The sequence below is a fragment of the Strix uralensis genome, chromosome 10 (genome assembly GCF_047716275.1).
Source record: "Strix uralensis isolate ZFMK-TIS-50842 chromosome 10, bStrUra1, whole genome shotgun sequence".
Lineage (NCBI taxonomy): Eukaryota > Metazoa > Chordata > Aves > Strigiformes > Strigidae > Strix > Strix uralensis.
Window position 1 is genome coordinate 14,326,132 of NC_133981.1, and position 19,086 is coordinate 14,345,217.

At 48.9% G+C, this 19,086-nt stretch overlaps 1 protein-coding gene across 1 annotated transcript; it reads left to right on the forward strand.

Moving 5' to 3' along the window:
* Nucleotides 1-3,999: 3,999 nt before the first annotated feature.
* Nucleotides 4,000-9,975, forward strand: DNASE1L3 (deoxyribonuclease 1L3). The gene is made up of 8 exons (XM_074879268.1): nucleotides 4,000-4,155; nucleotides 5,834-5,922; nucleotides 6,560-6,652; nucleotides 6,951-7,063; nucleotides 7,587-7,699; nucleotides 8,062-8,219; nucleotides 9,103-9,199; nucleotides 9,461-9,975. The coding sequence occupies exons 1-8, from the start codon at nucleotides 4,024-4,026 to the stop codon at nucleotides 9,587-9,589; spliced, it is 924 nt and encodes a 307-aa protein (XP_074735369.1). The 5' UTR covers nucleotides 4,000-4,023; the 3' UTR covers nucleotides 9,590-9,975.
* The last annotated feature ends 9,111 nt before the right edge of the window (nucleotides 9,976-19,086 follow it).

A 19,086-nucleotide genomic window follows, 5' to 3' on the forward strand; every position in this document is an offset into this window, starting at 1 on the left:
ATGCATATATTACACACATTTTAATTACACCTTTAACTGCTAACAGTAAGGGCATACTTATTGTCACAAAAACCTACAATATCTTTCTGGAGGGGTAACTTCAAAGCCTTGTCTAACCACCATGCGTCAAAGCCTTTATTTCAGATTACTGCATGCTCTCCTACATCTCAGCTAAGTGGCCTTGTTCAAGAAACTGAAAATATGAGACATTTTTCCTTGAACTGCTTTTGTGGGCAGGCTTTCACACTTTAAACCACTACTTGAACAATACTGACGTATTAAGTTGAAAAAGAAAACCCTATCAGAGTCCTGTACCAGCAACGGAGTTATGCCCTGATAGTAATTTATTAAATAGAACATGTACCTTCCAGAATTATAAATAAAGATTAAGTATCAAAGAAGACCCTATGGATTCGAAACATATTGGGTATCTTGTACACCACATATTTTTTACCCTCAATTATATTGCATTTCCAAAGAGTCACACCAGGACACTTATCATTAGACTGACAATGAAGCCACTTCCCAAATGACCATATTTGGTCTGTAGCCCAGTTGTGAACTTTAGCAATACAAAATGACCTGAGTGCTTTGCTACTTATTAACTCGAAATTCCAGGAGACCGCGATAAAATATTCTGCCCAATGTTTGTGATAAGGTCACTCAGAGCCCAAAGGTCATTTCATTTGCCCAAAGGAACCTACTTTTACGGTGATGTTGGAGACTTTGGGGCTGGCTCTTCCTGCTTCTCCCACAGACCTCTCCTCGCCACAGTGGATGTTGACAGAGCTGCAGTTTGGGTAAAAACGTTAAAAATTAAGAAACACCCAACACCTTAAAGCCTGGCACAGAGGAAAGGGAGCACGTGGGCCCCTTGTCCAGAAAAGAGCTGTGGTGGCATCTGGGGAGCATCGGCCTGGAGGTGCTCGTCTCTGCAATGCCCTCTTGCACCCCACCGCCACCCTCTGCTCACACTACCAGTGCTTCCTCAGAGCTCCAGGCTCCCCTTTGGGGGGACAGGCTTATGGGGGTGCTGGACAGGGCAGCAGGGACACCCTGATGGGCTGGGGCTCGGGCAGGCTGGGCCAACCTCTGCGCCCTTTGCAGAAGGTGCACAGCAGCGCTGGTGTTCCCAGAAGCACTAAACCCCTGACCAGCATGCAGACACCACATTTTGCCCATGGGAGGAGACATAAAGCTTCAGTGTTATTTTCAGGCGCCAAGCAAAGCCCCAGGGCGACCTCATGCCCCACAGGTTCTCCCCCCCACAGGGCACCCCATGAGTCACGCTGCCCTTCAAGCCCAGAATAGGCTTCCTCTGCCCAAGCAGAAGGGGATGTGGTCTCTCCCTGCAGCCCTCCCAGAGAGGCACAGGAAACATCAGAGATCCTCTCAGTCCATCTCTGCCAGCAAAAACAAAACTGCGGGTCCTCCATGAGGAAGCTGGAGATGCAGCTGGAAGGAGGTGGCTATGCCTGAGGGGAGAGGAGGAACCCCTAGATCACTGCCAGACACTTGCACCCCTGCTGTCATATGGGGACCCTAAGCAGTCATACAATATGGGGACACATTCCACCCCATCCATCCACCAGCACCTTCCTGGGAGCAGAAGGGTGATAGAGGGCTGAATCACTGCTCCAGAGGTAGCAACACACCAGCCACAGCCCCCACATACCCACAGCAGGCTGTCAGCAAAGCTTGACTGAAGGGCCATCAGGAGGAGCAGGCAGGACCTGGCAGCACCTACTCACTGCTCTAAGCTCTTGCCCAAGCTGGCTTTGGCATTTTCTGCAGCCTTGTCACCTAGCTCTTCCCCCCTGGGAGCAGGGAGAGACTGAGGAGGGGCTTTATTAGGGAACGTTCCACAGGTGCTGCTTGGCTGGAGGTGGCATCCCTCACCCAGCATCTCTCAGGGTAGGAGCAAAAATTCAACTCAGGTTGCTTTCACCAGCAGCTTCACCCTCTTGTGCAAGACCAGGACAGCCCTGAACTGGCACGGTTCGTGAGCTGGCATCGAGTGGGATTTATGGTCTGATAAAGAGCAAAGGGTACATGCACAGAAAGTGCAGTAAACACAGAGATAAAGCGGTGCGGAAAGGAGCATGAGCTTCCCGTGTCCCCCTCACAAGTCGCGTCGCTGCCCCCTGTCCTGATGATAATGTCTGGGGTGGAGGGGAAAGAGGAGGCTGATGAGCAAGCAGTCCTGGGGACAAACATGGCATCCATGAAGGCAGGTCTCCGCAGTTCAGGGTTAAAGCCCTCATAGGCACCACAACAAACATTTGCTTTTTGATGCCAGGGTAGCCAAAATGAGCTTGTTTTTTTGGGGAGCTCTGGGTTTTGATGACTCTGACCCTGAGGCTGCAGTCATTGCCGAAAGCCCTTGGCTCATGCTGCACTTTTAGCAAGGTCAGGCAGGAGATTTACAACCCCTAAAGCTGTTGTTTTCTCTCCCTCTTTATTAGTTTCCTCCAGAGCCTGTGCTGCCCGAGGCTGGTTCATTAGAGACCCAGTGGAGAGAAAGCACTGTACAACCCCTGTTATTTCAGAGGATCTTACGCCTGCTCCCCAAGTAGCTGTGCTCATTAGCAAGCACCAGGGCAGCATGGCAGCACGCCCCTCACTAGCAGTGATTGCTCCAAATCCCTGTCTAGCCAAAATGGATTTGTGGTGCCTGTTCCCACACTCACAGCACATGCCCTGGAAAGCTGCAGACACCTTCCCAGCAAGGCTGGGATCTCACTGTGGTCAGCCGTGCTGCATTTTTTGGGAGCCCCCCATGCGCTGTGTTTTGTGCCAGCTCCATCTGACCCTGTTTAATTGATTTAGACAGTGTTGGGAGTCATGAATTGGTGCTTCTGGATCTAGAACTATATGGGCAGCCGTGCAGACAGGGCAGCGGAGTGCAAGCAGGCTGCACGGCTGTTCTCAGGAAAAGGAGGGAGGATGTGAAAACATCCTGTAAGCACAGGGAGAAAAATCCAAGACACTTAAAGACGCCATTTAGCCTGATTTCTTGTTATACCTCCCACCATTATACCTGATCTGGGGCTGGCACATGGAGAGGAGTAATGAAGGACAGGGGAATGGTTTCCCTGCAAAAGCCACGCCAGTGTGACCAAGCTGTCCCAGCTGCAGCATCCTCACTTGAGTGTCATCTTGGCCAAAAGCATGTCTCCTTCCGCCATGCAGCACAGGCCAGACCCATGAGACTGCTGTGCTGGGGACACTTGGCTGGGAGTTTGGAGGGAAGTGCTGGGGACATCACGTACCTTACTGCAGCTGCGCTGTGGCGGCTGAGCCAGCGGGCCCTGTTAGCTGTGGGAAAACAAACGTGGCTGTCCCACAGCCAGGCACATCACAGCTCTGGGTGAAGGGAGAAGTGGGTAAGAGCGTGCAGCCTGGGGCGATGGATGGTTCACCACTTTCTCACAGCGTGACTTTCTGACCATGGAGAAAGCAGAACAAAACATGGACATGGTCAAACCCTGTGTCCAGGATGTCCTACCACCATCAGCTTTCACTGGGGCTTCTGGTGCCCACCACCAGTGCCCTCTAAAAAAACCCCCTCTCCCCACTGCTGCTTCCCAGGCCCTTTCACCATCTACCCCATCCACCTCCTGGTCTTGACTTCTTGCTTGGGGTGGCCCAGGGAGCCCAGTTCTGGCCCGGCACTGCCTGGGGGTGGTCCCAGCTGGTGCCCAGGCATGGCAGGCATCCCACAGTGAGTGCTTCCCTGTGGGGAGGGATGCAGTTGCTCCTCCAGATGGGGAGGTTGGCTTGGAAGAGTTGGTTTTCCTCCAAGGCAGAAGTTCAAAGTCCCCATGCTACTTCGTGCTGGAGATGGAAGTGAGGGAAAGGAGGAAATGGTGATTCCTGTTCATGTTCGTGATTGACACAGCTGACTGCTCAGTTTGACCTCCCAACTGGCCCCAGAGGGACGGATGCACAAACACACACACACACACACATATATATTTATAGCCATACTTGCAGCGACTCATTTTGTCCAAGTCCCTGAAGATGTTGCTCTTCATCTTGCTTTCGCTCCTCAATTTCAATCCATTTCTGAGCCTAAAAATCTGCTCCTTCAACGTGAGGTCTTTTGGAGAAACAAAAATAGCTAGACCTGAAGTCGTTGATGCCGTGGTAAAGGTACGTTCATTTGCCTGGATGAGACAGACATTGAGCTGTCCGAGGATTTCTTAGCTATGCAATCTTTCACTTTATTTATTTTTCACTGTTGAATTTCAAGTAAAAAAAATAATAATTTAAATCATTTTATATTCTTAAAGTAAAAATCAGCCTGTGGTTGAGTGGGGTGTTTGCTCATATTTTAGCCAGCATGGGAATATAACAGAAACAACATTTGCTGTTTCCTTTGGAAATGGAGTGAGGAAAGGAGGAAAACCTCTGTGCACAGTAAAAATAATTTTCACTTTGAATCCACAGAGATTTGTTTTGTGATACATTATTTACCTTGCTTATGTGCTAATTATTCTGAAATATTCTTGTCTAATTAAATGTATTCTCAGGACAGCAGAGTATCATATTAGAGTGTGGTACAAAATTGAAAAACCTGATTGCTAATTTATGTAAATAAACCGTCACCATCAGGCTTCCTATGCAGCAGCTGAAGATAACTCAGCTTTTTAAAAGAACTATGTTTTGGACTTACAGTTTTTGCAAGTGCCCTCCGAGATGCCACAGTAACGGAGGATGCAACGTTAGTGGGATGGCTGCATGTGCCGAATGGCAGCAGCGAGGAGTGCCACCGTTTAGCTGGGCTTTAATCCTTTCACTGCAATCAGCTGGAGAAGAGGGGTTTGCATTTCTGGATCATTCTTCCTATACTGTCAGCACTATGGGCAATATATACTAAATTATGGGCAATATATTAATTTCTTACAAGTTTCAGGGGGCAAAAATGGGCTTTTTTCCATGAATATCACCCACAAAATTTAAAGAGTGACAAAACCAGGGGCAGAAGGAAGCCTCTGAACGTTCCAGGCTGTGGGGTGAGCTGGGCTTTCCTGCAGGGAATCCCAGCACCAGCGGTGGGAGCTGAACCAGGCGAGGGCAGCCCCCCTTCTCTCCCCAGCAACCTGCAGCTCCTCTGTGGTGCTGGGACCCTGTTTTCAGACTGGGGGTTGCTTTGAGCTCTACAGGCTATTTCAGAGAGCTCTGCAATGGATGGCCGGGAAAGGCGAATGCTGACAGCACACACAGCTTTTGGAAAGTGCAACATAGCGATAGGACCTTAGGGGTATATACACCAGAAAAAGGATGGAAACCGTTGCAGCGGATTGATGATAAACACAAACAGGCTCTCCCTGATGCCCCCAAATCCTGCTGTGACATCCATCTGTGCACCCAGCGAGCTGGGATGCTTGTGTGCAGCACCAGTCTGAAGCAGAGAAGAAAACCTACATGGCAAGGGGCAGGGAGGAGAGAAAAGCGTGACCGACTGTAGGTGTGTATGGGGTCAGGGGCAGCACACTGGCAGTGGCAGGGGGAGAGTGGGCTCACAGCAGTGACTTTTGCTGTCCCTTCCCCTCCACACTTCCTCCTCAAGGGCAGGTGCAAAAGTTTTCAACAAACTTGAAACTGCTCTGCTCCCGAGTTCCCTCTCCCAGCTCCCGTGGGAGTGTGAAGCAGCTCTGAAAGCAGAAGAGTTTTGCTCCAGTCACTGCCCACCTCCCATGACTCCAGACTGGGCACCACTTCTTCCACAAAGGACTTCCCCCGCATCAGTAACCACTTCTTTCTAACTTCTTTCGAATCCTCCAAAACCCTTCACATGCAAACTTGCTTTTGCTCCTTCCCCCTGTAGATCATTTCTCGCTGTGACATCATGTTGCTGATGGAAATAAAGGAGAACAAGAACCGGGTTTGCCCTCTCCTGGTGGAGAAGCTCAGCAGGTAGGGTGGCCATGAGCAAGTAGGCAAATATTGGGAAAGATGCTTGGCAAGAGCCTGTGCTCTGCTCAGTGCCACCTTACTGGGCAAAAGCTCAGGGTCTGGGCTCTGTCCCAGACACTGAGGAAGGACCAGGCTCTGGCAGCCTCGCTGAAGGTCAGGTGCAAAGCCAGCTCCAGACCACTCCAGGACATGTATTTTTAAATCAAAATAATGAAGTTAGATTAAATTTGTTAAAGATTAATTCTCAAAGGAAAACAGAAGGGAGGGAAAGGCCCTCACCTGGCTAGCACTGGGCTATGGCAGGGCAGCTGCCTTTCTGCAGGATTAGGAATTGCTTTAGATTGGGGATTGCCTGCCTGGACTGTCAGCCCACAGGAAAGAGCAGCATATACCTGGCTGGACATGAGACCCAGCTGAAAGAGGGACAGAGGCTGCAATAAGCAGGGAGGGGGTAGAGTGAAAGATCCAGTGATGAAGCACAGGTCCAGACCACAGGTCCTGAGAAGGGTTTATTGTCTCTATCATCCGCTTCTGAGGTCAGGCAGGCAACATCCCCTACCCTTGGGCACAGGCAAAATTATATCCTGGGCCCTTTGTGAAAGTAGGAATAAACTCAGGAACACGACTTTCCTTCCAGTCAGATGAAGGGGCCGAAGGAGGAATACAGCTGTGTGGTCAGCGAGAGGCTGGGAAGGAAGAGCTACAAGGAGCAGTATGCCTTCATCTACAGGTGAGCAAGCTCCCCTCACCAACAAGCCAGCCCCTTACCCTGCCCTCCCAGGTCGCAGCCCCATAGAGATGGGCTGGATACAGTGGTGGCTTGCCTCTAAGGGAGCTGGAGAGGTGCAGGCTGCGCGGGTGGGATGGGCTGTGCTTGGGCGTGGGGATCATCCCAGGCGCAGCCACCAGCACGGCTGTATCTGTCCCAGACCATAGCCCAGGGTCTGCGTCAGAGCACGGAGTCAGTGTTAGACATGTCCCAGAGAGGCAGAAACATGACATCCCCTATCCTGTTTATTCCGCTGCAGACAACATCTGGTATTGGTGAAAGAAACCTACCAGTACCCTGACACCCAGCCTGGGGATGAGGATGCCTTCTCCAGAGAGCCCTTTGCCATCTGGTTCCAGTCTCCAAAAACTGGTGAGACATTTCAGAAACAAAGTGTTCTCCCACTGGCAAGTCTCATGGAGCAAGATGGTGCGAGCTGGACCCAAGCACATGGTGGGGACAGGCAAAAGCTGCATTTCCTTACAAGAGCAACATCTGCCTTTGGGGCTGCTGCCTCCGGCATTGCCTGCAGCTCAGTGCACGCACAGCCCTGCAGTGGCAGTCCTAGGAAAGACTCTGCTGCCAGCATGGGCAGTGGTTCAGTGGATGCGCCCCATGCCGCTGGCATGGCCGTGGGAGCAGCTACTGCCGCGGGTGTCAGGGCAGGGTTTGCCTTGCCCTCACACAGCACTTACCACATCGCAGCTCAGCCTCAGCGGGGCAGCTCATGGGGAACACACTGCAATTACACAGCAATTGCCTCTGCAGCCAGAACAGAGCTGTTTGTTTCCTCTTCAGAAAAACCTTCTTACTTCCAAGTGAATTTCTGTTTCTTTGTGATTCAGTGTGTGTTTAACCATTACATTTTTTCCTGTTCTTTTGCCTTGTTTTTAAGCTGTCAAAGAGTTTGCTATAATCCCTCTGCACACCACACCGGAGACAGCAGTACGGGAGATTGATGAGCTCTACGATGTGTATTTAGACGTAAAACAGCGCTGGAAAACCGAGGTTAGTTGACACATCTATGTTACTAACAGCAGCTTCAGTATTGGGTCACTTGGCACACTATTCACTTTTCACAGCCTAATAACCTTAAAACCATTGATAACAAACCCTAGATTTTGAGTCTCTCTTTGATGTATTTTCCACATTTTAATCTGTAAACTTGATCTCCCAATAAAACTACTGTTTTATCAGCATGCCTTGGTGGTGTGCCCAGCAGAAAGGAGAAGCCCCGATGCACCCAATGAGCACTTGCTATTTGAGCTGTATGGGCTACCAGGAGCATCTGTTGACCATAAAAGTCCTTGCCAGTCTTCTTTTGAAGAGCTGCCCTCATTATTATTTTTGAAAACCCTCCTGTCTTCCAGAACTTCATCTTCATGGGGGACTTTAATGCTGGGTGTAGCTACGTTCCCCAAAAGCAGTGGAAGAATATCCGTCTGAGGACTTACTCTGAATTCGTCTGGCTAATCAACGACAAAAATGACACGACGGTGAAGACAAGCACAAGCTGCCCGTATGACAGGTAAAGGGTTCACTGATAAACCATTCCCTGTTTATGACTTTCTGAGAAAAAAAATATATGGAAAGGTGTCAGTGACCGTCAGATAAAGCATGAGGTCTTCAAAGACGAAACAGCATCCAGGGGAAATGAGATCAGAATACTTCTAGTCAGGAGCACAAAGCACTTTCTTCAGGCTTGTTGGCAAGCAGTTTTGCAGAAAGGGCAAGATTTCATGCAGGAACCAGCCGTTGCTGTGGCTTAGGTGGAGATAAATGACAGGCAATTACACAGCGCTGCTTGTTTGCAGAGCTCTGCAGGCATCCAGGTGGAAGGTGCTGCTGCCTCCTCCATGCCAGCTCTGTGCCATGGTTTTTGCTCTTGCACTTGTAATTTGGAGTGACAAATGCAAAATCTGGTTCTGCTCGTGCCTTGCCTTCCCTGGGCATGTGGCGAGTCCTGCTGCTACCTGCAGCTCCCTCAGCAGGGTCAATAAATACACCAGCTTAGCAGACCCCAAAGTCAAGACTTAAACCTCTTGCAGAATGAGCTTCTGGATCAAAGCCGGACTTCACTGAGACTCCAGTCATCGGTGTCCTATGATTTTTGTATCCAAAGCACATCTTTGAACTTTGCAGCATCGGGTTTAGATACAAGCCATTTACCATTGGCTTCCAAGGCCAACACAAGCGAAGGTATTTAGGTGTCTCACTCCCAAGGAAAGCAACCAGCCAAACTCAGCAGAAAGCATGTGCTGGCATCTCTCAGTAGGCAGCCCAAGGGAAAGGGCAAACCATAAGTAGCTGTGACTCCATCAAGGCCACCTCTCTGGCCACCGGCTTGGTACAGCATGGCTGCCACTGGTCGGGCACCCCATAACAGCACCCCATTCCCTTGTTCCTTGCAGGATCGTGGTCAGCGGGCAAAAGCTCGTCCATGCCGTTGTGCCACACTCTGTCAACATCTTTGATTTTCAGAAGGACTTTCAGATGACCGAGGAGCAGGTAAGCACAGCCTGACCTCTGCAGCAGTGGGGCAATGGCTAACAGAGGAGTGCAAAGCCAATGGTATCCAGGCAGTTTTGAACATGGTCTGGTCCATAAAACCATTGCACCCTTCCAAAGTGATGCAATACTTGCACTGCACCTCCCCACATTCACCACTGCACGTCCACCTCCCAACCTCCACAGCGAAACCCCCTGGGGCAGGGCTGGGAAAGACCATGGGCAGCCAGCTCCCAACCTCTCTGTGCTGTTGTCTTGCAGGCACTGGGGGTGAGCGACCACTTCCCTGTAGAGTTTGAGTTAAAAGCAAGAGGTGGTTTCTTCAACTGGCTGAAATCGCAGTTTTCAAAGAAGAGGAGACCAAGAAAGAGCCGCCGCTTGAAATCATGAGCATGCTAAGTTATCTCATGTGGTGTGGAAATACACAGATGCCAACAGATCTTGTAGAAGACTAGTGTATATATACTCACAGCAAGTGCAATATTTAGTGGAAAAAAAACCCCAAATATTTTGTTAAACTTCAAATATTTTGGGTAAGAAGGTGAATTAAACTGTCAGGTTATTTTCCTTATTGTACATGAAAATAAATCAGCTAGAAGCAGCACACTAGACTTATGTACTGATCCCAAATGTAAAGAGCTACTGCAAGGATAGAATACTTTTGTGTGCTTTATCTGTAAGGGCTGAAGGGCAGGGATCTCCATGCGTTCATGTGGGCTCTGGAGCTCTGCTATCCTCTGCAGGGGCAAAGGGATTAAAAGGACCTTTCTGCATCACGTTTGTGTGTGGATGCTTCAGAGCTGCAACCAGTGGGACACAGGTCTGTGCCTCGTGATTTGCAATGTGAAATGTTGTTGAGCTTAGAGGATTTGCTCTGTCTGAATTTGAAACTGCTCACAGCATTGAGGGCTTGGGGAAAGACAGAAAGAAAAGACAGAAGGACAGGCAGTGAAAGCCCCTTTTCTGCACTAACCCAGCCAGGGAGCTGCAGGAACAGGGCATAGTGGTTCCCACTCCTGCCTGCTGCCAGCTGCCATCACCTTGCCTGCAAACCACAGGTGAGAAGTCCTGCAGATCCCAGGTGACAGGGCTGCCAACAGAGAGTGTGAACAAAACTTAAATTAAAATCTGATTTCAGCATCCTGAAGTGGAAGTGAGTTGCATCTCACCCCCCAAAAATCCTCCATGGCAGCCTAAAGTTCTCTAATGAACCAGACTTTAGTGATGATTATTTAACGTAGTGGTGCAGCAATCTGTTTTCTCAGCTCGGCCCACAGGCTGTATTTAGTGCAAACCAAACCCTGTCACACAGATGGCATCTGAAAAGTGGGAATAATCCAACTGTTAGTAGAGGAAAATATTCATCTCCCTTCATCAACACCCCCTGGTTTGTCTGCTGATGGGGTAGGGAGGGCTAGCAAATGAGATAGGCTTTTAGGGGAGGAAAACAGTTTGGCCTTTGCAAAATTCACTGTCTAGGGAGAAAGAATTTGAGGAAAGAAACTAAATTAAGAGGAGATTATCCCAAGGGGGGGGTCATTCAGGGCAGACAACCAACCCCTCAACTTTCAATAGCAATTAATCTGGAAACGATGCAGCATTTCATAAGCTCCCTCAGTTATACTCCAGCCAAGGCAAAAGGAGAGAAGAAGCCTGATTTAGAACAAATATTTACACTGGGATTTTTATAGAAATGCCACTGTCTGGCTGACAGCAGTGATGTTCCATGTGAAGGCTGAAATCAGACTAAGTCTCTGGCCTCATGTCTTAGTCCTGCATAAGTCCCTACTCTCTTCTGGCTTTCAGAAAGAAGCAATGCACAAAGGAATAAATCATACTCCAGGAAAGCAATAATGGATACATGCAATCATGCAAAATACCTACATATGACTAAGTTTTACTGAAAAAGATTTGTCCTTATTTGTGACATTGAATATAATCCTTTACCCAGCATTTGAAGATGAGAGATGTGGCCAGAGAGTAGCTGCTGCAGCAGCTGCAGCCTCAGGCATGATGTTGGCGGCTGTCGGTCTGGAGATGCTATTGCAGAGAGGCTGAACATTTGACCGGCAGAGAGACATCTTAATGCAAAATGGTGCTCCTCCAGGGAGAGCTGGGATGCACTTTTGTGGGACTCAAAGCAGACAGACAACATCTGTGCTTGGTTCATAACGTTTGATAGGGGCCGGGAGGTGTCCAAAGCTCGTACAGTCAGCACAGTTGGTCTCTATAGATATTCCTGTGTTTATTCCATACATTCATTAGACAACATTATAATTAGAGCCTAAAAGATTTAACAGTTCATGTCATCTCTAGACTTTCCCGACCAGGGGATCATTACTCAGCTGTCCCACCTGCAAAGGGGTTTTTAAGTTGTTCCAGCCTGCAGGAACCTCGATGTATTCTGCAGCCAGAACAAAGTTTCTCTTTCAATGAATAAGGCTTCTTGATCTTATTTATGATCAAATAGGAGATTTATGCTGGGAATCTGAAATGGCCTGGAGAGACTTTGTCTCATGCAAGCCAGGTCTCAGATCATGGATGGGAGAGAAACAAAGAGGCTCTTCAGAGGCTGAAAACACTGTTTCCTCCACAGCCACCCTGGCCAGGCAAGAACACAGAGCAGATAGGGTTCAGCTGAACAAAAAGTGCTAAGACCTCCCAGTCCCTCAGGTTTGGGTCCTTGGGAAGCCCTTCTCCAATGCATGATGCTGGAGTCATCCTCACTTCCCACCTGAGGTCTCCACCACCCCACAGAGACCTCCTCCCCAGCCCCACGGGAGGTCCCTGCACCCAGGATGGAGCCAGGGCTGCCCCTCGCCCTGTGGAAATCCACAGGAGTATGGTTTCTGCTGCCCTGGGGGAGTAAGTCCCTTGGCAGGGAAAACCCCCAGGAACCCACAGCAGCAGCCAGAGACGGGACTGTCCTTTCTCCATAACCTCCATCATCTTCACTGGCTAGGTTTGTCCATCTGCACCTTGGATTCATCTGAACAGGTCTCGTGCCCTCTTCATCACCTTGGCACTGCTCCCCACTAACCCTGGCGGGCCCCAGCACCTCTCTGCCTGTGCTATAGGGTGAGAGAACCTTTGGCCCTGGGCAAGGCTCTGCATACCTCCTTTTGCCTCCTTTTAGGTACTGGCAGCAATGAGGACACAGGAGAGCTGGTACAAAACCCCACAGGGACCCACCTGGCCTATTTGTTTGGGGTCTGTATATCCCCAAACACAGACCAATGGAGCATGCACTGTGATTGAACATGCAGCATTCGGGGAACGTTAAAAAAATATATATATAAACCATCATCAATCAAATATGCTGGGATGTACTGTTTAATGAATGGCACAGAAGGAAGGAGTCAGCAGGACCAAGGACTGTCCCCTCTCTGCATCATGGCAACTGTCACCAGCTCTTAAGCCCTTTGTCATGGCAATACCCATGCACAGCACAGCCTCTCTTATTTTGGTTTACGTCCACATTTTTTTTTCTTTCCTGAAAGTTTAACTGTGCACGAATGCACATAGCCATGAGCAATTCAAGCCTGAACACCCTCCAAAGCACCCACTGCTTCTCCATCACGTGGGTGATGGGCAAACAGGAGCAGGTGCCAAAGCCACTACGGATGGGGTTTTGGCTGGGACCCGTATGCACCCAGTGTCTGGACATACAGATGTACATGTGTACAGATGTACAGCCACATACAGATGTGCAGAAGCAATTAAGCTGCAGCTCAGAGAAAGGCTGTGTTGCGCTACTGCACAGCAGGACTGATAGCAATATCAAAGGCAGAAAAATATAAAGAGCCTACCAAAACCAGCAGTTGGTCCAAGCTGAGCTGCTCCACGGCTCCCTCAGCATCTGAAGGGATCACGGGGAGCTGCTTGGTGCCCCAGGTTGGACTTGGCCACTCACTGATGGACCATCTGTTTCAGAAAAGGACCAAGAGCAGAGCAGGGTCTCACTGGGCAGCGGTCACATGGCACCCATGGAGAACTTGTTTCCAATCTCCCTGTAACACAGTGTTCAGTTGTCCCTGGTGGGGGCTTTCTCTGCCCACAAACCAAGGAGATGGAGAGCAGAAGGTGAAGACAGCAGTCATCTTTTTCCTGCCTTTGTTCTAAAGGAAAACAATTTTAAAAGTCACATTTTTTTCTCTACCTATGGGTCATTAAAAGTATTTCCACGTCCTCTGTCAGCCCCTTGTCCAAGATAACAGAGGTTTTCCCTTCCGCGAGGGCGTCTGGCCACCCCGTGATGTGGCGCCATACGTGCATTAAATATTATTAGGGCACCCTCTGGTGGCACCGCTATAAATCCCAGTATCTGGGGGGGGGGGGGGGTGCCACGGTATTTAGACCCAGACGCCACGGCACAGCCGGCAAACCCAGCTGCGGCAAGGAAACATGATTTCACCCTTAGCTGGGAGCTCATGGATCTGCATTCATGTGTCTATACAGACCTTTTCTATTCAGTGTTGAGAGTTGGCCCGCAGCTGATCCCAAAGTGTCCCTGGTCTCACTGTGTCTGTAAATGAGTTTTGCAACAAAAAGGTAGCACATATTTTGGCTCCAGGCCTGTTTATTCATTGCCCACAGTTATTTAACTAGAAAACATGCTGTGATGACCTTTACAAGACTGTCCCGCTTGCAGGCAGCAGCTCCCAGGACCAGGTGCTGGCAGGTTATGGGGCACATCCACCCCGGGGACTCCTTGGTGTCCCTTGCCGCACCTGCACCAAGAGCATCAGGGCAGCTGGCGTAGTCCAGCAGCGACCACAGCCTTTCCAGCCTGCCCGGCCCCTTGGGATGTCTTTCAGTGACTCTGCTTCTGCCCTGTCGTGGTTTGTACCTGGTTTTGGAAGCAATGTGAGGCTGCTCCAGCACCAGCATCACCATTCCCTCTCTGCCGTGACCACCTGTGGCAGATTCCATCGACTCCCTTCGCCAGGGCTGAGGGAAACTGCGATCTGGATCAGTGGCTCTTTCTGCAGCCCCTGGGGCTGGGTTTAGCCCACATTTCTCTCTGCTGTCCCAAGGGCGAAGCAACACCACCACTCTACTATTACCTGGTATAAAACTATGAACGCCATTTCTATGCAGTCGAGTTTTCTAGCCAGTGTGAAAAACAAGGTTAAATACTTCATGTGTCATTTTAAATATAGTGCCTCAGTTGTCAGTATTTGTAGGGTATTTTCTGTTAGTCGGGAGACAGATTTATAGGAATTAATTTCCATATTGGCAAAGGAACCAGAAACCTTTCATGAAAAGCTCTGCAAATGCTGGCATTTGAGATGTGACCATTTTCTGTGTGTCTCAGTTGGGAGGAGGGCCTGACCCCAGCCATTTGCAGTGAAGCCAGATGCAAAATCCCACCCTCCCCCCAAAAATACCCTAGCAGAACATCACTGTCAGAAAGAAATACCCTCACAGCAAAGCCAGGTCCTCCACGGGACTCAAAGGATTCACAGGCTTCCAGCTAAGCATGGATGTAAATATTTGCAGTACCAAGGTCCTGCAGAAAGGCTGTTCATCACAGGAAAGAGCTGTCAAACAAACCTCTGGGTCCTGCTAAATCATATTTTGCCTATTAAATGTGTTTTTTTTTCAAATCAGACATATTAGCCTTTCGTTCATGTTATATAAAGAATGCGCTTTAAATCCTGGTCAAATTAATAGCAACACGAGCTATAAATCCAGCCTGATTTAGTGACAGGTTTTTTTCTAAGTGTGCAATATAAATTCACAGCTATGAAAATTAACTCTGAAAGTCTGAGAAATTCTGAAAATCCATTTAAAAGCATTTTCCCAGGAGGCCTTGGGGAAACAGCCCTGCACAAGAGGGAGAGCTGGCAGTAGGGCTGTTTTGATAACCTTCTGTGAGAGGGACCTGCTGAATATTAACGATTACTTGCAGGCTGTGGAGAAAAAAAATTGCTTCCTCTCCAGCTCAGATGGAGCTATGAAGATGTGGCACCTCGTGGTGGAATGGGAATATCCCTAAGTTATTGTAACACAGGGAAAAATTATTTTTTAAAATAAACATTTGCTTCCAGGAGTTGGGGAGTTTGATATTGAAAAGTGTGGGTACCAGGTGGGTTTGCTCCTGGCCCACAGCAATACAACACGGCTAGGTTCTCCAGCAGCACGTCCTGCACCACCGCTGCTGGCAGCAAAATTTCAGACACTCCTTTCTGCTACTCTGGATGCAGACAGGAGACGTATAAAACAAGAAAAATAATGAAAATAAGATCCTTCAAGCCAGCTGGCACAAAGCACAGAATAAACACCTGGGGACGCTGACAGCAGCTTTGCAAGACCCTGTCCCCTGTGTGCCAGCGCGTCCAGAGCTGTCCCTGACCTGGCAGAGGCCAAACTGGGCAAGCAGTTTCATTTGGCCTGTGGGAGAGAGCGGCACAGCCAGCTGTCATGATAACAAATGCTTTGGAAAGAGTCTTTCTTCAAACAAATAAAAAACACTGTGTAAAAAAGCATTGTGCCGTTCCCTGAATTAAGAGTTTCATGCAACTCCATCCCAGTTTCTGTCAAGTGATATCTGTTTATATGTAACCACTTTGGACAGGCTTTTAAATGTGATTAATACATAGTTTGTTTCCTTTTCTTTTTTTCAAGTAAGAAAGGTGCATTGTCTGTACTGCAAGTACATTTCAATGTGGGGTAAAAAAAATTGAAAATTAAATCAAATCAGTTTAAAACAAATAGATTTAGAAGTTAAAACTGTGAAGAGAAAAAAGCGGATTCGGGACTGGAAACTTCACAATCTCACTTTCCACAGACAATCGAAGGGAGAACTAATTACAAGGTTTGCATAATCTGACCAAAACCAGAGTCCTGCTAAGCAACAGCCTCCCCCCCCCCCGCATTGCTAATACACCCGATAAACGTCAGACCAGCTCAGTGCTTTTTGGTGGGTGAAGGGCGATCCATTTTGGACATACAAAGTACTCTGTGTAGTCCCAGGCCTGGCAGGGATTGGAGACTTACTGCTGCAGTAACATTGCCAGAAAAATTAAGTATACTGGATTATTTTTATATATTTTAAAAAATAATTAAAGGATTAATCGGAACTAATTTAAAGATGTAATGCTTTCAATTTTTAAAATAATTTAAAGATATATATCTCTAATTTATTAAAGCTAATCACTTGCACTGATACTGGAAAGGGCAGAGGTACCATCAGGCCCACTCTGCCTGTGCACCCCATGCTCAGCCCAGCTGGTCACCGAATGCCCCAGCTACTGCAAGTTCACAAGCACATCTCAGCACACAAGTCACACAATTTAGCCCATTAATAAAGCAAGGCACTTGGTGCTACACACCAAACAATACCATCCAAGGTTTATTATATTGCAGTAAGAAGAATATACCAGGTGAAAAATGGCCTGAGAGCTACTTTACAGGCATGTAAACACTGCAGGAGATGACCAGCTCTTGGCTGGCCCTGGATGGATCACCTTCTCCCTTGCCCGAGGCAAGGCACTGAGCAGAAACAGCTCCTTACAGCTTTTGGAAGGAGCTGCACCTTAAATGCTTTATTTCAAAAAGGCTGAAGCTAATTTGAAAAGCAAATCCCTATGCTGCCAGGGTAATGCTGGGGCAAATGATAGAGCTGGCAAAGTTTAAAGTGTGTGCTGCAGCCTCAGACCAGCCACCTGCTGGAAGTACCCATACCCAGGGTTTTCCCCCCAAAATGATGCACAGCCAGGCACTGGAGCTCTGCAGAAGGCAGCTTTGTGCCCAGCATGAAGGTCACCCACAGCAAACCAGGACATTTACTGCTGTCAGAGAGTGCCTGACAGAGCTGGGTCTGTAACAGGCTACCTCCCCCAGCCAACACGAGACCTCTTGCATCTTTTGTATCAGACACAATAAAACAAAAGGCATCCATTCACATTTGTGAGTGCTGCAGAAAGCAAGAGCCCTGCTGTCAGCAGGTTTAAGTACACTATGTGTGCGTGGAGGGATCATCAACTACCTCGCCTCCCTCCGGGAGCAGCCTCTAAGGCATTGATCAGAAGAGAAGTGGTGGATGGTCTCCTGATCGCATTTCTGTAATAGAGCTGCACACAATGAAATGCAATTCTCAGCTTTGAGCAACCCCCAAGTACGTGAGATCTTTACCATGCTGGCTGCAGTGATGGCCATCAGAAACAGAGTCAAGGCCAGGGACACCCAGAGGGGTCTGAAGAGGGAACTCCCAACAGCTCCCCACTGTTGGGAGAAGGCCAGTGGGCAGCAAATGCAGGTGAGACGCCAGGGCACGGCAGGAACAAGCACAGCACAGGAACAGGACTGCTACAGGACACACTTGAACAGTGTGGAATGTAGGACAGGCTGAGTGTGCAGGATGTGAGGAGCTCCCGCTCCAGGACATCATCTCCAAGGACCCCTTTACTTTGCCCATTGAGATGAACAAATGCTTCTAGCATCAAAGCCCACCAATACCAGACAGGGGGATGGGATCCTCTTGAGAGTTACCATCCCTAGGTAACTGGTGTGCTGCAGGGACTTACCTTCCACCACCCACCAAAACGTCCAGTAAACCTCCTGGAGGTGCAATGGGTCCCAGCAGGCTTTCTTATGTGGTGGTGCCCTGACTTATGGGCTGCCCTTGGTCACTGGCCACCAGCAGGCAAGGGTCCAGCTTGCTACCAAGGGCACTGCCAGATCTCACCAAGTGCTCACAGGACAGTTTCTGCCAGCTGGGGAGGGATGGATGAGTTCCCAGTGGGACTCACAGGTACCAGGTGGCCAAATCTCACTGCAAACCACCACCAAGGAAAGAGATTATAAACAAAGAAAAAGAATTTAAGTTCAACCAAACTGGCAGAAAAAAACACTTCCACAGCTAGAGGCAAAAAACCCAATGCCAGTCCTCCATAAATAACTGAAAAAGTGCATCTCATACCATTGCAAGTCTACCCAGCGAAAGGCACTGGGATGTCAGTAACCCAGTACACCAACACCCCAGCCCCACAGCTGCCTGCTAAGGTAGGCACTGCAAATGGAAACCTTTGTCAAGGTGCCAAAGACCCTAAGTAGAGCACATTGCCACCAAAAGCGCTGCTTTGTGCCCAACCCAAAGTCAGTCCTCAGCTGCCAGAGCTAGTGGAGTTGGCTGAATGTTTTTGCTAAAGAAGATCAACACAGTCAAGTTGCACCAAAAGCTCTTCTCATCAACATCACTGGGTCCTTGCTGTCCTTCGCAAGTTAACTTTTGTGGCCACCCCACAGCTGTCAGTGCCCAGGCAAGGCAGAATTGCTTGCTTGAAGCAGAGCTCAGCTTTTGCTGGAGGTAACCTCAGACAAGGTAACAATCATGGTCCATCAACTTCACAGACAACTCCCATTAATTTCAGCTAGTATGATTAGAGCAAGACACCAAGCGGCAACAGGCAAGAGAAAGCTAGACAGGGTTACTGGGAAATAGGAGTTACACAGGCATGAAGCTCTCAAGGTTTACCCAACCCAACAGCTGTATCCAGGTTTTTTTGGTTTGTTTTGTTTAAAAACATTAAATAGGAGGTTCAGGCTGACGTAGCACAAAGCTAATGAAACACAGTTAACTATAAAAAGGAAATAATCTGATAAACCTGGGGCAGGAAAGTCCTTGGCAGCTGCTGCATCTCAGGTTTCACCAAGGCTTCCAGCATGAGCCATGTTTGGGAAAACATCTGCTGGTTTCCATGGTCTTACACCAAGCCAGCCAGCCCCAGGTGCAGCACCATGCCGGGAACCACCCTCTGCAAAGAGCCCCAGGGAGCCCAGAGGAGCCAGCGGGTGCCCCTGGCAGTGCCCCGGGATCAGACCAATGATCCTGCCTGGGACATGCCGCTCCCCGGCTCCGCTGCCCCAGTACCCGGAGTCTA